General features: G+C 44.1%; 1 protein-coding gene across 1 annotated transcript in view; it reads left to right on the top strand.

Moving 5' to 3' along the window:
- Positions 1–16,507, top strand: part of TMEM131 (transmembrane protein 131) — a 2,512,175-nt gene that overhangs the window by 1,062,976 nt on the left and 1,432,692 nt on the right. The window contains exons 14-17 of the mRNA XM_069636582.1: positions 11,142–11,295; positions 11,393–11,563; positions 12,685–12,795; positions 12,896–13,030. Coding sequence (XP_069492683.1) covers positions 11,142–11,295; positions 11,393–11,563; positions 12,685–12,795; positions 12,896–13,030 — 571 coding nt within the window. The remainder of the gene's footprint in view (positions 1–11,141; positions 11,296–11,392; positions 11,564–12,684; positions 12,796–12,895; positions 13,031–16,507) is intronic.

Here is a 16,507-nt window from a genome sequence, read left to right as displayed (position 1 = left end):
GCCTCATCCTTTTATGGCAGAAGATAGATTTAATCGGCTGAATCTGGTGTGGGCCCTCAGCTGCTACATCTCTCGCCCAAGTGAGACCTGGAAAGATGACCAGCGTTTTGTTGTTTATGCTGGTGCATGAGCTGGCTGGGCTGTTACCAAACGGACCCTGTCATGGTGGACCATCCTCTGCATCTCAGAATGCTTTTATCTGGCTGATAGAAATGTGCCTAAGGGTCTCCTCGCTCATTCCACCTGAGTGCTGGCTGCCACCTTTTCTCTACAACGTTGAGTCCTTGTTCTGGACATTTGCCAGGCGGCTACGTGTGCTTCTCTTCACACATTTGCAAAGCATTACTGCTTGGATTCGCAGTCGGGACAGAATGCCGTTTGGATAAGCGATTCTTCAGAGTTTTCTGGTTTAGGTGGTGTCCTTACTCTTCTCTTTCCTTTTGATCAATCAACTGCTATGGGAGTCTATCACAGATGAAGAATCCATGGGCGGATGGAATCTGTTAGAAGAATAACTTACTTGGCTGCTGTTAATGTTCTTTCTGATTTGATGTTCTGCATGGATTCCTCGTCGCCCTCCCTACCTACCCCTCTTGGTACTCCACTCAGCAAGAATGTTGCAATATTGAAGACCTGTTGATGCTTACAAGTCATATATACAGCATATAAATGTTAGCTGTGGAAAGTTGTACAGCATCTAATGTAACTTACTTTAAAGCAATAAGGAGCACTTTATGGGTTGCTAAGCTATATCAATAGTAACATTTGAAGCAAAGTGTTTGTACAAAGCACTTTATTGTCTGATCAATGCTATTATTAAGAGTGACAGACTGTGAGGCACAATGGAGTGCACAGTCATTAAAATTCATAAATTGGACCTTGAGTTTTTTGATCTATTTGGAAATTAATGTTTGCATAGGTGGTTTTATTGGGTTTATCGTCCAGAAGGGACTTGTCCAATAGGATCTGTAGTTCACCAGCAGCCATTATTCCCTGACGATGTTCCCTACATTTGACATTATTGATGAAGAGGAACGAAACATGTTGTGTTTGTGTTGAAATTTAAAGCTAGTGTAAACCGATCATGTCAAGTAATATATGTTGGTAAGAGGGTTACAAACCACTGTTTTCTTTTTATTGTATATTGTTTTAGGTTGCTTAGGGAATTGTGCAATGTCTAATGTAATTTAGATCCGCCTCCACAAAGGATAATGTGGTATTGCTGTGTTCTGTATTGTATAATATTTGCTGAAATCGTTTTATTTGGGTTGTTTCAAATTTATACTTTTGTGCTGCAATGATTCTTTTGTGGATGGACTCTGTAGTTATTAGTAGATATATTTTACACCTTGGTTCTGCAGTCCCAGAGCTTCAGAGTGCCAGGGAAAAAGGGTGGAACTCGGATCAGGGGGCACAATGCCTCAATATATACTGGCACCAATGTCATGTCTGTTGCAGGGCAAGTAGAAGAGTTTGGCAGAGCTGTACTGCGCCCCATGGCGGGTGAAACATTTCTTAAGAGCAGCTAGGGTGGAAGATGGATATCATAGATGAGGAATCTGTGGGAGCAATATCCTTCCGAAAGAACATTACAGAGAGAAGTAATTTCTTCTTCTGCTCACATTATCACTCTGCACCCTTTCTTTCACCACCACCATTGTATTAATCAAATTGTGGTATCAGTATATGGTATTCAGAATGTTTCTTCCCAGTCAGAATGCAAAACAGATGAATAATATGTTGGGTCTGAGACATGAGATAGTTCAGGGTACAGTTCAAAAGCTAGGTCAGTAGTTTCTTTAGTTAACACATTTGGGGTGGGGGTCAACTTTGACTGTGATTCAGTGTTTAAGGCACAGAGCTGGTCCTCATTAGATATTCAGTCGAGAGAGCGCTTCACAAGGATCGGGAAGAACCTACAAGGACACATTGCAGACATTGGGAGGAACCATAGTAGCAAATTCATCCCCTAGTCTCAGTTGCCCATAACCCCACAGGTCTTCCCTTGCCAGTGACTTATGTACTTTCTCCAGTGCCATGGTCACATCTCGATCTTCGAGCTGGTGACCATATTGGAGACATTATAGCTTTGCATCTATTCCGAGGAAAAGGCATAAGCGCCATAAAAGATCAGACGAGAAGGCATCTGTGATGCATAGAACGGACATTGTGTTTTTCTGGCTTACAGGTGCTGCAGCTCGCTTGCAGTGGGTCACCCATGTCAGGTGCTCCTGCACTTAAACATCAGAGTTTCATTCCAACAAAACCTGTACTGACTTCCTCTAATGTATCTTCAGCAGAACACAATCTCCTGGCTGTGTGGCTGGGCACAAGTATTTCTCTAGGGAGAACAACCTTTAATTGAAAGAAAATTACTGAGAGTTAAGTAATTTGTCCCCCCTGTGAGAAACGCATGGTATCAAGAGAGATGACAGACAACAGCGCTATATTTAAACAAAGCTTCATTAATATTCAGAATGGTTTAACGCCTAACTAACCCTATCCTATGATTGAATTTCTATGCCTAAAGAAATCTAAAGGTAGTCTATGTCAGGAAGTACAAAAGAAAGTCTGTCGGTGTCAAAACCCTATGCTATCCTCACCATTACAACAAAACGAGTGTAAGTCAACCACAGTGTTCAATTTACCTTTGTTTGGATGTTAGAAGAAATACAGTTGTATACCTTTGTGGAGGTCAGGATACCTTTCCCAAAGGTTAACACAGTTACAGGGTAACACAGTTCCAGGGCAATAAAACCTAGGGTTCCCTTCCCCAAGTTTAATATCAGCACCAAAAAGAAGTATCTTGAAACTGTGACTTTCAACTTAATATTCACAATACTTTATAAATCGGGGTTCCCTTCCTCAAGTCTGATCATCAATAGTTATTTTCCTGCTTTCACCTTATCAAACTTCTTTGTAGGGATATAGTGGTTCTCTGGTCTTGGCGCAGTTTTAGACCACACAGTCCACCCATTAAAGGTCACACAACCAGGAACTTTCAGGTCTTTTTGCGAAGTTCAGTATTTAGCAGAACAAGCAGTTGCTTAAAATGCAGCTTCACAACTTTACCACATAAATTGTTTCTTAATCTTGAGTTCATTCAACACAACTTCCTCTTGATTTTCAGTTTATTGTTCATAAATTGCAGCTTATCTTCATTCCATTCAATTAAATCAGTTAAGTTTTCCAAAGATACTGCTTTCACTTAAGTATAACTTTGCTTCTTTCTTTCAATTCTGTATTCAAATAAATGCTACTTTGCTTGTTTCATTCAATACAGTTTTCAATAAGGTTACTTGTCTACAGTTTCACTTCAACAGATGGGTTCCCTCTGTGACCCACAATTCTCTCTCGCGCAGTTGGAAGAGATCCTCCTTTCCCAACTTTCTTTTTCTTCCTTCCCCGGGTTTTACTTTCTTTTTCCACGCTTTCACAATTTTTCTCCCACTTTGCTAGCTCCCTTTGCTCGCTTCATTCGCTTTTCACTCAGTGATTTCAGGAGACTCAAAACAGATACAAAGTTCCCTTCAGGTCATGCCTTTAACATTGCCTTCCTTTAACTCCGAGCCTCCTGCTTCATGCAAACACTCTGCTACTATATATATTCATAGTTCATATGCTCGCCGGGTTTCTCTCATTTTCAGAAATTCACCAGTTGCAGCTTTTCTCTTTTTGGCTTGTCCTTCCACAACTGAGGTCAGGGTCTTTCCACATGCCCCTCAGACAGCACTTGGCTGGCGCTTCCAGCCAGGGTCACGAGCAGTCTCTAGCCACAATAAAGGGACCGCTACTTTACACAGCTCCTTTCGGGTCCTCTCACCGGCTCCCGGGAGACACGGCTCCTTCGCCACGTACGTACAGCATGTTTCCTCTGCATTCCTTCAGTGTTTCGGTGCTCCATTCTCCCTGGGACATTCACTGGTTGGGTTGGCCCTCTTGCTTCTCTCGTTTTGATATACTGGTGTTACACCCTTTATGCACCTGCACCCTGTTAAGGGGTGTCGGGGGCACTTCCTTTGCCTGACTCCAATCACGCCAATCACTGGGACATGCCTGACCATCAGCTCGGCATCTTCTAGTTTCCCTCTTCTTCGTCCCAGTACCATAGGCGTGTTTCCCATAGATAATCTGCATTGCTCCTGGAGGCATCTTCCTCTTCTCAGTATTTTGTATAATGTCAAGGGGAAAAGCAGGATCAAAGTCACAATAACCTCTTAATGCGGAGGGGGGTAGGATAGGTGCTCATCAAGGAAGGGGAATACTGTGTCTTGCCCTCGGGCACCCTCTTCCAAATCCCCAAGGACTCTCCACTCAGGTGATCCTCCCTCGCTTGTCCACCCCCAGAGTAGGAATCCAAAAGTGATGGCCCTCCCCTGGCCACCTGAACAGAAGATCCCTGGGGAGTAGTTGTTAGAGTGCCTTAAGGTTTCTTCTCCCCCACACCCCTGCACTCTCAACCTGCTTTTGTGCTGAAAGGCTGAGATTTTGAGATTGGTATTTGCCCTAAGAGGTTTTGGAAGTGTTCCTCTCTGCATGTCCATTTACAGTTGGAGGAAATGTAGGGCCTGGTTTGAAGAGGGACCCTTGCTTTGTACCCTTGCTTCCCCATCCTCTACAGTTCTTAAGTTTCTTTCACCCCTAGCGAGGATGGCCCTTCAATTTGGTACGATAAAGGGTTATTTGGCTGCGATTTCAGTTTTAAAGAGGACACCGGAGCAGGGGCCCTATATTGTCATCTCTACTGTGGTTCAAAATTTGAGAGGGTTAGTTAATGTTTTCCCTAAGTGAATCCTGCTTGGGACTGTGAAATGTTCACATTTGAAATTGATTCGCCTTTGAAGCCACCGTCCATTCTTGTTCCTTAAGGTTTTTACCCTTTGCCCTCTTCCTGGTGGCTACAACTTCAGCCAGAAGAGTGAACGAACCACAGGCACCGTGAGTCAAACTACCCTTTTTGATTTGCTTTAGGCAGAAGGTTGCACTGATAGTTGGCCTGCGTTTCTTCCCAAAGTCTTATCACAGTTCAGCCTGTGTCAAAAAATCAATTACCATTTTATCTGCTGCCTCCTGCCTCCTTCATTCCAAAAAGGCGAGGTTCCATCAACTTGATCTCAAGAGTTACATTCTGGCCATGTGAAATGTGAGAGGTCCGAAATGAAAGCTGGACACAAGGTTGTATTTTTCTGGTTAAAGATTTAAATTTTAAAGAGAAAAAAAGGGATTGAGGAAATGCTTCTCTGACCCTGTTCTAAAGAGGAGTTTGCCTACCTAAAAACCAAATACTAAAGATCAGTCGATGCCGGGATGTCAAAACTAAAAATCTGTCCTTGTGTCCAAAACATCCTATCCTGACCTTCACACTATATACAAAACAAACTGAGCAAGGAAATGTCTTTAACCTGATGTTGGCTAAAAAGTGTTTACTAATGATAATTAAAATAACTCCAACATAAATGTTCTCCAAATTGAAAGACCTTGGATCCAGAGGGTGGTTACTTTCTCCTAGATTCTTAAATATGATGGCAATCTCTCTTTACGAACAGTTTCTTTGTGTATTTCCTTGATTCACAATACTCCTGTAAGCAACAAGTTCTGCAGCAGTCTTTCTTTCAAAACAAGTTTATTATTTGTATAACAAGCACTGTTCTTCTTTGATAATTCCTGTAGCTTTGCAAATTGCCTGGCGTACTCTCCTGCCAGTACTCCTCTTAAGTAGTTTCAACTGCCTGGTATACTCTCCTGCCAGGACTGCCCTTATGTAGTTTCAACTGCCTGGTATCCTTCTCTTGTCAGGGCTTCTTGTGTGTTTTCCCAATGCCTGGTATCCTTCTCTTACCAGGACTACTTATGTGTTTTTACAGTTTCTCTGTATCACCAAAAGCGTATGCCAGTCAGCGTCAATGTTCATTCAAACTTTGAGCCACACTTACATCTCATGCACTCAAATTGTATTGGGCCTTGCTTCTGTTCTTTACCTTTTCTTCTTTCAAATATTCTTCTGAAGTCTCTGGTATTATCATGCTCATAACATTCTGATTGTCATTGGTGCGATGGCCGGAACACCCGGCGTCCCCACTTGCTTTGGACTGACTAACCGGTCCTCTGTAATGTCTCTGGTCCAATTTGCGCTTCTACTGCGTGGCTGTTCCGCTTGTTTCCCACTCTGGATGGTGCTTACATCCTTCTGGTTCCTTTGCGGCTTTGCTGTCACATGCCTGCTTCCCTCCAGGACCCGCCAAGGAGAAAGCTGCCTTTCCGAGCGGCTGAGCGCCCAGGAACTCTTGCGGCTCCCGGCGTCTCCACGGCCTCTGCTGCTTGCGCACAGCGTCTCTCCTTCTGACTCCACGAACTCCACAGCTCCGCCTCTCCCGTTCATGTTTTCAGCATCCGTGAGCCCCTGCTGAGGAACCAACGTCTCCTCCTGCACTGCAACACCCCGCCATCCTCCCCGTCTCAGTACGGGCGGTTATGGGAGTTAGAGTTCATAGTTATTGGGCCTGCAGTCTTTGGATAGTCTTTCTCAGTGGTTTTATATGAAAGAGTGATTTTGCATAAAGGTGTACATGAAGCAAAAGGGTCTTTAGAGTTTTGATTCTTTAGGCAATAGGTGGGGGTTTGGCCTAAAAAATATTGAGGAGGAGTTTCTGTACTTCGTTTACCAGGGGAACAAACACATGGCAATAGGCCATCACGGTCTTCGGCATTAGAGGGTCTTCCTCGTGGAAAAGAGGGGGATACCGCGTCTCGTCCAGTGAAGTCATGACATCCCACCGGTAGTTGTCTCCTCCCATGTGATCCACTCTCACATAGCCGCCCCAGGGTTAGGATCAGCTAGCGACTGCCATCCTCTGGCCACTTGGGGGGATGTCACTGACGGGGAATCTGATGACTCTACCGGATTCATCACACAAAGGACTATAGGAATATGACCATTTATTTGTGGCTATTCGTGGGAGCCAGGAAAGGTTTGGCAGTGTCAAGCAGCAATTTCTAGATGGATAATGTTTTGTATTGCGGATTACGGCAAGCTTTAGGTCTCAGGGCACATTCCATTAGAGGAGCAGTGTCTACTCGGGCCTTAACAAGATGTACGCCTTCCCCAGATAACGTCCAAATGACTATCTGGACCTTGCTTCACATCTTTTCAAAGCCTTATTGCTTAGACTCTATAGCTTCTCAGAATGCTCATTGTGTCAGGACAGTCATTACCATTTTTCTGATTTAAATGGGTTCATACTTGTTGTGCTCGTCTGTGTTTGTTCTACTACTATGAGTCTGTATCTCAAATGAGAAATCAGGTAGAGAACTAAGCCCATTAGAAGAGCACATTACTTACTCCTGGTTATGTTCTTTCTAATTGAGTCTTCTCCCACATATTTCTCATGGCCACCCCACCTTACACACATACAAAGAGCTCTTTCAAGACAATTCTGAAGTAAAGAACATTTGGTTTCCTTGAGACCAGTTCTCTCCGCTGTCAAGCACAGGGGTCGGAGGAAGGTGGGGGGGGGGGGCAAAGAAAGAATTGAGGTTATGGGTGTTGGTGTGCTCCATATGTATGCTGCCTCTTCCAGGGCCAAGAAGTGGACTGTCAAAGGGTTGGCGCTGAGGCACAATTTGCCCCTGCTGCTGAAACAGTGTCCGATGTTGCTGCCTATGAAGTATCTAAGATGAGGAATCTGTTGGAGGAGAATCCACCACAAAGAAGATTACCAGGAGTATGCCATTTGTTCTATTGTATATGGGTGATGAATTCTTTGATCTATTTAAAACTAAGAAAAAATACTTTATCAAAAGAAAAGGTGTGTGAATCGAAGAACTTGGAAGAAAGGCTGAGGTCCCCTGAGCTTTCAACAGTGGTTCAACAGTGGTTTGTAGTCTACCCTCCGAATGGGTTGGATCACTAGTGCCACGTCACATGACCAATAGCTTGTTGTTAGCGAGGGCATGCCTGCCATTGACCCTGAAAAGACCCTTCTCATTGACGTGGGGTGAATGGGTGCTTAAAGCCCGGGAAATATTTGCAATGGGATACTGACCCAGTTACAAAAAATACATTGTCAAAAAGCCTTTCTGGCGATGTATAATGGGGAAGAATGCAGGAAGGAGAAAAGAGAGACTGAAAGGAAGGATACCGTAAAGCTGCTTTTGGTTTCATTCAAAATGCATCACAGCCGTTAAGGTTTTCTTTGGTATAGAGGCTGGTGGGTTGCAGGTTGGAAAACGGATTTTGTTTGTAAGGTTAGCAATGTTACTATGTGATAAGATATTTCTAAAATCAGACAATGGTATGCTCCATTATTCTATGTTAATCCAGGTCAGGGTACAACTATATAGCAAGTTGTAGTATAAGGCACCTGCCCTGCCGTATATTTTATATGAAAAAAGAAGTGAAGAAGTCGGGGCTCTAGTGTTTGTAAATATCTTGCTCGCTCAAGAGTAGGAAGGGTTTCCCAATGCATCATAAAAGCAATGCAAGTCAAAGGAGATAATTTTGCAATTATTCTATACAAATTTAACAAAAGAAAAGGCCTGAAATGGCACTATGAAAAATATTGTAGCGCATTACATGTATTTTATCTCAGAGTATGGCTTTTTAGATTAAGGGTCTTTGCTGGACTGAATGTTTTGCATACTGCCTATGCCTTGTCTGTCTTTTATCTATTTTATGTAACAGTGATGTCGAGCTCTGTGTTGCTCATTTATCGTGTGACTGTCATCTGACGAAGTCGTCTCTGGGACTTTGTAAGCTATTGTAACTTCCCTCTCTACATAATATTTTCAGTTAGTCCAATAGGATACTGTTAGGGAGAATTCTCTGTTTAGGCTGAATTTCCTAACCTAGTGAGTCCCCCAGCAGCTTTGCTGGATTTCTGGAGTTTGTTTTTTTCTCCTGCCAAGAGCGAGACTCTTTTTCTCCCACTCTTGGACATGATTTATGGTGTTCCTTTGACTGTTAATGTGTTTTATGGGCTATGGGGTCCTTTACTCCATAGGGTCTCGTGTATTTTTACTATGTGTGTTACACAGCACCCTCCGTGCAGTGACACAGGGGTGTCATAGTGACACCCCACCATAGACTCCATACCCTGGGACTGACTACTGTCTCCCAGGGCATGTAAAGTCACCATTGGCTTTACTAGTCCCAAATTATGAACAGAAACCAGTACAAACCATCATATTGTGGACCTACTGGCCGGGGCAATTCGATTGCCCCTGGGTCTGTTAGTCGAGGGGGCACGTCTCCTCCCCCCCCTGATCGAGTTTTGGCTGGTGGCAGTGGATACTACTTTTTATATTCGACCGCGAATATATCCCTATGGGATTTTCCCATTGTTCGAGGCTACCAACTTTAATTATTTAATTCTCATAGCCTCGAACATACCGCCGGTTTATTTATTTAATATTAATTCGCTGGTTGGTATTTTTTGCCAGGACTCGATTCTAAAATGGCGTTTGTGTTCTCTTCTGTGACTCCAACCCAAGTCGAGCTCTTTGTTCCACTTTTTGGCGGGCTTCTCCACAGAAGGCTCCAAAAGTGGTGCCACTCTGTCTGGGTACCACAGGGGGTGTGGGAGGGGGTTTAGGCACCCTGGACTGAGTTACCTTGGTAACTCAAGTCGCACTCTTGTGTGATTGGCCCAAGTGGTGAGCCGGTCGGCTCACCACTTAGCATGTTTGATTGACAGCTAGGCTGAGTGAATGGGGGTGTGCTGCATAAAAGCAGGGCTTTGGGGACTGGAACTTCAGAAGTCGCCACAGGACCTGAGAATCCGATGAGGGAGAAGCTGAGCCCACCTGCTACGATGACACCACCGGTGGAGCCCTGCAGAACCGACTCACCACTTCCCGACGACAGAGAAGATCTCCCGGCTGGAGAGTCTTCTTCCCCTGACTGGTGGGCACAACCAGTTTACCTTCTTTTCCTCGCATCCCAGGACGTCTGGTGGTCGAATTGCCCGTGCCAAGCACCCCGGCAACCGGATAGCCACTTACCACTGGACCGCGAATAAAAGGACCGCTCCTTTTAACTGAGAACTCCGCGACTGGTTTCTTCCCTGGCAGTGCAACGGACTCCTGTCTTCCTCCCTGACGAGATCCTCTCTTCCCCCGGACGAAGCACCGACTTGCTTCCACTGCCAGGAACAACTGCCCCCGCTGGAGTATTCTCACCACTTTAAGGTACCGTGTCCGCCAGGCCTCCCTTTCTAAAGATTGCTACAAGGTAATAATAATCCCTTAACCTTCTGGACTGGGCTTGCCGCCTTGACCATCTAACTGGTCCCTTTCTTTTGGTCCAACTCTTTCTGAACCTTTTCGGGACTTTTGTGCACTTTTCAACCGTGTGACCTTGGACACATTTCGTTCTGATACTCTTAAAGTGGATCAGGCTTTCTGAACTTTAACTTCACGGTTTGATTCTGCCTTCCTCTCTTGCTGTGTTCCTGTGAAAGTGTTGGGATCTGTTTCAATGTATACTCTGCCTTTCTCTCCCTTTTAAACCGAATTATTAGAGTGCCATCTTTGTTAAGCGCTCACCGCTGTCTGAAAATAAGTGGGGCTTTACTTAAGACTTGTCTAATATTCTTTTAAGGGAGTGTCTATCTTTTAGTGACCGTGTTTTTGAACTGCTTAAAATTAGTTCCTGTGTGTTTTATTAGATGTGGTTTTAAATAAATAATTATCTCTTTTACGCAAGCCCTGGTCAGTGTTTGCTTGTCCTACTGTGTTCTTTTGACCTATTGTGAATACTCTGTATACTGCCTAACTCTTCTTGAGGGAAGTCTGACTGCTCAGCCACAGCTACCAAGTGAATCTGTGTGGTACAGACTGCTACCAAGTGGGTTTACTGCCAAACATCTGTAGTCTTAAATCTTTTGCAGTGGTCCAAGAGGGAACTGCACAGGTTTCTGCCTAACAGATACTAAAACATAGGGAACGTTTTTGCTGCATGTTTGCTGCCACTGTGCTGTTTTGTAGGCACATCAAAATTGTAACCATTATTATTTAAACTTATTGGCTTTGTGACTTTTGGAGGGAAACTGATTTTAGCAGCATACTTTGTTATAAGCCAAGGAAACTGGCTTTTTTCTTTGTTTCCATGAATTTATTTAATGGTGTTCTTTCTTTGCATTTAGATATTTAGGGTTTGATCATGCCGCCACATTATTTCATATCAGGGATAGCCCAGCCGACCCTCTGGAGAGGCCAATCTACTTAACAAACACGTTTAAGTTTGCAACCCTCATTCATGATGTTGTTTTACCAGAGGAGGCAAAATTAATGTTCAAGGTAAGGTTTGTTGCTCCACAGATAATCTGTAAAGACAATTCCTTAAGCACAAGGTTTGTCTCAAAGTATTATTCTTTTTCCTTCACCTGCACTTTAGATCCAGAACTTCAGCAAACCAGCCTTAATTCCTCCTGATGCATCAAGATATATATTTTCTCTTCGCTTTACACCGTCTACATCATCAGTCCATATAGACAGCAATATACTACTTATTTCCAATGCTTCTAAATTCCATCTACCCCTGCGGGCATACACAGGCTTTTTAGATGTGAGTATTTCATTTTCTTTTATCCTTTCAAGCCACACATTAAATTGGTGTCTTCCTCTGTGAAAAGCAGACAATGAAATATAGTGATGTTTGAGCTTACAGTAGGGCTTAACCACGACATAGTTAACTACTATTAAAGAAGGGGACTAGCCATATAAAAATCACTGTCTAGGTTGCCCCCCCTCAAGGCGCAGTCCACCCTGAACTGCAAGCCATGTCCAATCTGCATAGGAACACATGGTGCAATTTAATTCCGTAGGCCCAATACCCTGAACTGCTCCCTTTGGGGTTGAGCTCAAGACCGATTATCATATGGTTGGTCCCCTAAATGGCTCAAATAGGCGTAAAACAATTGAAGGGCATGCCACCCAAAGGACTGCTTAGTGGTTAGGCATTAGCCCGGCATTTTCATCCAAATGTTTTTAATATATATTTTTTTACTGTGGTGCACTGTCAAGTGTGGTTGAACAAACAGTTTCTCGATCCTGAGGCTGGTAGGTCTGGTGGGAAAATAGCAAATCTGAAACAGATTTTACTGCTAATTTGGGAGGCAGACACGCTGATTCCCAGTGACATCTAGTGTTTGTTCAGTGTTCATAAACTCACCACTTACTTTTTTGAATAGGGTTGCCGTTTAACTTCAAGTAGGGGAGTTTGGGGCATTGGTTAAACTATTACTTTATATTAATAGATCATAAGTACAGCTTTCATGAAACACAGCCACTGGCGTTCCTTGTTCTGGTTGCCCTTGTGCCTTCCTTTAACACGATGTTAAGTTGAGCTAGTCATAGCAAGGTTGTCCGATTCGCACAAAAAAGCCGACCATGAAGTAAACTGCTGGTTGTGGTTACATAGGGAGGTAAAGTTACACATGTCTCTGCACAAATGGGCATCTGGGAATTTCCATTTATTTTCGTCCATGAGTAGTTTGAGCATGCATGATTTTGTGACATTCTAAGTACCTTGAGATATTTCAAAAATTTAGCATCTACTTATTGTAGTTATAGATGGAGGAGAATTTGAAGACTCAGCAATTGTATACCTTACTCTTTCTGAAAACTAAATTATACATTAATGTTTGATTTTCAGCATGTAAGGTAATTTTGTATTTTTTTTTCCAGTATTTTATCCTGCCTCCAAAACTAGAGGAGCGCTTCATAGACTTCGGCATTCTGAGTGCTAAAGAAGCCAGCTATATTCTAATTGCAATCATTAATAGTAATCCAATAGAGGTTGGTCAAGTTGTAATTTTATTTATGTTTTTGTCACTTTATTGTTTAAAACTTACATCTCATTGTAAGGATATTTACTAAGTTCACTGGTTATTTTTAGTTGGCGATAAAAGGCTGGCATATTTTAGGAGATGGGCTAGCAATAGAGCTCCTAACAACAGAGAAGGGAAACCGCACTACAATAATCAACAATCTTCCAGAAATCGAAAACTCAACTGTGTCTGCTCAAACTTCAGTAAGTAGACTTTTTCCAGAAATGGTTTTTAATGCAGCACATATGCAATGTTGTGTCAACAAGCTTTTAATAATGTGTGCAATTAAAGAACATATTGGTACTATCTCCTAGGTTAACTGCTGGTGGGTGGGTGTGTGTGTGTGTGTGTGTGTGCGTTTTAATCTCCAATGTGTTTTCATGTATGTGACACCACAAACCATTCTCTTAATCTAACTTTTAAATTGAAAAAATATTGGTTGAGTACCTTGCATGACTTTCCAGCCCAGCGTGTCTCTCAACACATACAAAAAATATCACAATAAAACCTGGTCAGTTGTATTAAGATGACATTGTAGAAGCAAAACAAAAACAGATTTAGCAGTGCCTGTCCGCATAGCCCCAGGATCATTATGGTTCAGCCTAAGTAGCCAACAATGGATTGTGCGCTATGTCGAAAAGGTTAGAGGAGACCGCAAGATTAATTGAAAGACAAATTAGTCTATTTGTTACGCTCACTTGGTTCCCACGGGGGCGTCGACCGGAACTGGGCCGCTGTTGTTTCCACCAGCGTGACGTGTAGCGCCGAGATGACTGACTGGACTGGCCCGCTCAGCCTAGTTTGTCTGGCTCGCAGGAATATTCTTCTGCAAAGGAGAAGAGGAATTAACCACCCGTGGAATTGAGTGTCAGCCCACCTTCCCCACTCCCGTTGTCTTCCCACAGATCACTCTTGATGTCCCCTCCTTAGTCTCACCTGATGGTTTGGAAGGATGAGCTCTCCATCCTGCATCGACCGCAGGGGCGCGTTGATGACCAGTTACTTCACTGGCGTAGAGGAATTGGTGAGTTCCAGTATTGACTCTAAAGTCCAATTGTTCATAAGAGTTCAAATGTCTGATCTTCACTCTGTCCGATTCCTTGCAGGTTGCCGATTAATCCACTCGAAGATTTCCAATTGGTAAGATTCAGGTAAGTCTATTGTGGTTTTCCCTTTAGGGGCCGGGGTACGGCGATGAAGCAGAGTTGACTGTGCCGACCCGAGATGAGGTGAGTACCCCCCGTGGTAAATCAGGTAAGCCTTGGGGGTAGCTTGTATAGCCTTAGAGAGTCCCCTTGCTCACCTTGCTGTCTTTGTCTCCTTAGGTGTCGGAGGGCGGCCGCGAGATGGAGAGAGCGTGATGGAATGCTGAAGTACCGCCAAGCAGGTGAGTTCAGCGCGGCGCCGTAGGAATGCGAAGCGATGCTTCAAAGACTTCTGTCTTTCAGCTCCGTGGCGAAATGGATCAGGATTCAGGTAAGGATTAAAGTTAAAACTCCTGTTCTAACCTTTATCCTTCTTTTCTTCTTGTTTCAGGAGTCCCAGGACTGAAGCGGGCGTGGCTGAAGACTGAAGCTGCTGAAAACATGGTGAGCGTTACGCTGCAGCAAGCAGAATAACGCGAAGCACGTGTGGCTGTCCGGGCGTGGTTTAAATAGCCTTGGAAGAAGATCCAGGTAAGTATTCTTCCACAGCCCCACCCAAGTAACAAAATAGTCCCTTCAGTAAAATAGTCCCTCCTAAGCCTCATTTGGCTTGAGTCTTCATGCAGCATGGTCTGCCTCAGGTGAGTATGCCGCATGGTCTGCTTCAGGTAAGTTATCAATAATGAGCCTGGCGCCATAGGCGCCAGGACTGCACCCAAACAGCCCCTAACTGGGGCTTTTGGGCATGCTCCAAGTGGCATGATGCCTGCTTCCGTGGCTGCTGGGCCTGGTCTGGTCTTCCGGGGGCAAGCATCATGACAGCACTCCCCCTCAAGGCCCCTCCTAAAGTCGTTCTCCCCCTTGGCCGTGGTTTGTCTGGAAATTCCTGATGGAACCTCTTCACTAAACGAGGTGCATGCACGTGGTCACTAGGTTCCCAAGACCTTTCCTGCGGACCATAACCTTTCCAGTCAATTAGGTAAAAGAGTTTTGATCTCACTCTTTTTGAGTCCAAAATATTCTTGACTTCGAACTCGGGCTCCCCGTCTATGAGAATAGGTTCAGGTGGAGTGGTTAGCCTAGTTCCTGGTTGCACTGGCTTCAAAAGAGACACGTGGAAGACGGGATGGATTCGCATATCAGCAGGTAGGTCCAACTTGACGGCCGCTGGGTTAATAATTGCCTTGACACAAAAAGGTCCCAAATACCTGTGGTTAAAGGTCCGAGTCCCCTTGAGTGGTAGGTGCTTAGTGGCTAACCATACTTGGTCCCCTATTTGGTATTGAGGAGCTTCACTTCTGTGCTGATCCGCATCCTTTTTGTATTTTTCCTTAGCCTTTTGCAAATGGATGGTTGCTTCTTTAAAGGCTTGTGTAATAACAGCGTGGAGATGGTCCACTGCGGGCATCTCTAAATGCTGGGGTGAGTCCAAATCTGAGGTTCGAGGATGGTGCCCATAAATGGTTAAAAAAAAGGACTTTGTCCAGTTTCTGAGTGTACGGAATTATTGTACGCATACTCTGCGATCCACAGAATGTCTTTCCAATTCCCCTTAGACTGATGTAGCATACAACGGAGGTACTGATCAAGAGTCTGGTTGGTCCTCTCCGTTTGACCGTCGGTCTGAGGGTGGTGACTGGTCGAAAGCCTAACATCAATTTGTGCCAGTTGGCAGCATTTCCTCCAAAAATGTGAAATGAATTGACTGCCCCGATCTGAAATTAACACTGAAGGAAAGCCATGCAGGCGGACAACATTTTCAAGGAATTCCTTGGCCAGTATTGAAGCTGAAGGTATCCCTTTTAAAGGAATTAAGTGGGCCATTTTAGAAAAAAGATCTACAATAACTAGAATGGTATTGTAACCTTGGTACTGGGGTAAATCCGTGATAAAGTCTAATGACAAGGTATGCCAAGGGGTAGGTGGTATGTCTAATGGTTGCAATAATCCAGCAGGTTTTTTCTTTTGCCCTTTATTCTGTGCGCAAATGCCACAAGACATGACAAATGACTTGACATCTTTTCGCCAGGTGGGCCACCAAAATTGCTTCCTAATTTTAGCTTCGGTTTTTGCAATACCCGGATGCCCTTCTATTAAGGTGTCATGGTAATGGGAAATGACAAGTTCCTGTAGTTCTTTTTGCGGTAAAAATAGCCGGCCTTGGTAATAAGGTAAATCATTGATGACCGAGTACTCTGCACCTTTCTTTGCCCAGTCCTGTAGGGCAACGGAATCAAAGAGTTGGTGGATCTTGTTTTGAATGTCCTCCAGTGTCTGTATGGATGTCAGGCCAAGGATTCTCTGTTCCGGAATTATGGGTACGGGTTCTAAAGTTATTTCTGCTTCTCCCATTCCAATCCGGGACAAGGCGTCTGCTTTACCATTCTTACAACCTGGTCGATAGGTTATTACAAAATCAAACTCGGCGAAGAACAATGCCCAACGGAGTTGGCGCGAAGATTGGGCTTTGGCTGTCTTTAGGTATTGTAAGTTGCGGTGATCGGTGATGACCGTGATGGCATGTCTGGCACCCAG

Source organism: Ambystoma mexicanum, chromosome 7p (assembly GCF_040938575.1).
Source record: "Ambystoma mexicanum isolate Mex_15411 chromosome 7p, UKY_AmexF1_1, whole genome shotgun sequence".
NCBI classification, from domain to species: Eukaryota; Metazoa; Chordata; class Amphibia; order Caudata; family Ambystomatidae; genus Ambystoma; species Ambystoma mexicanum.
Note: the sequence above shows the minus strand (reverse complement) of the source record. Positions and strands in the feature narration are given on the sequence as shown.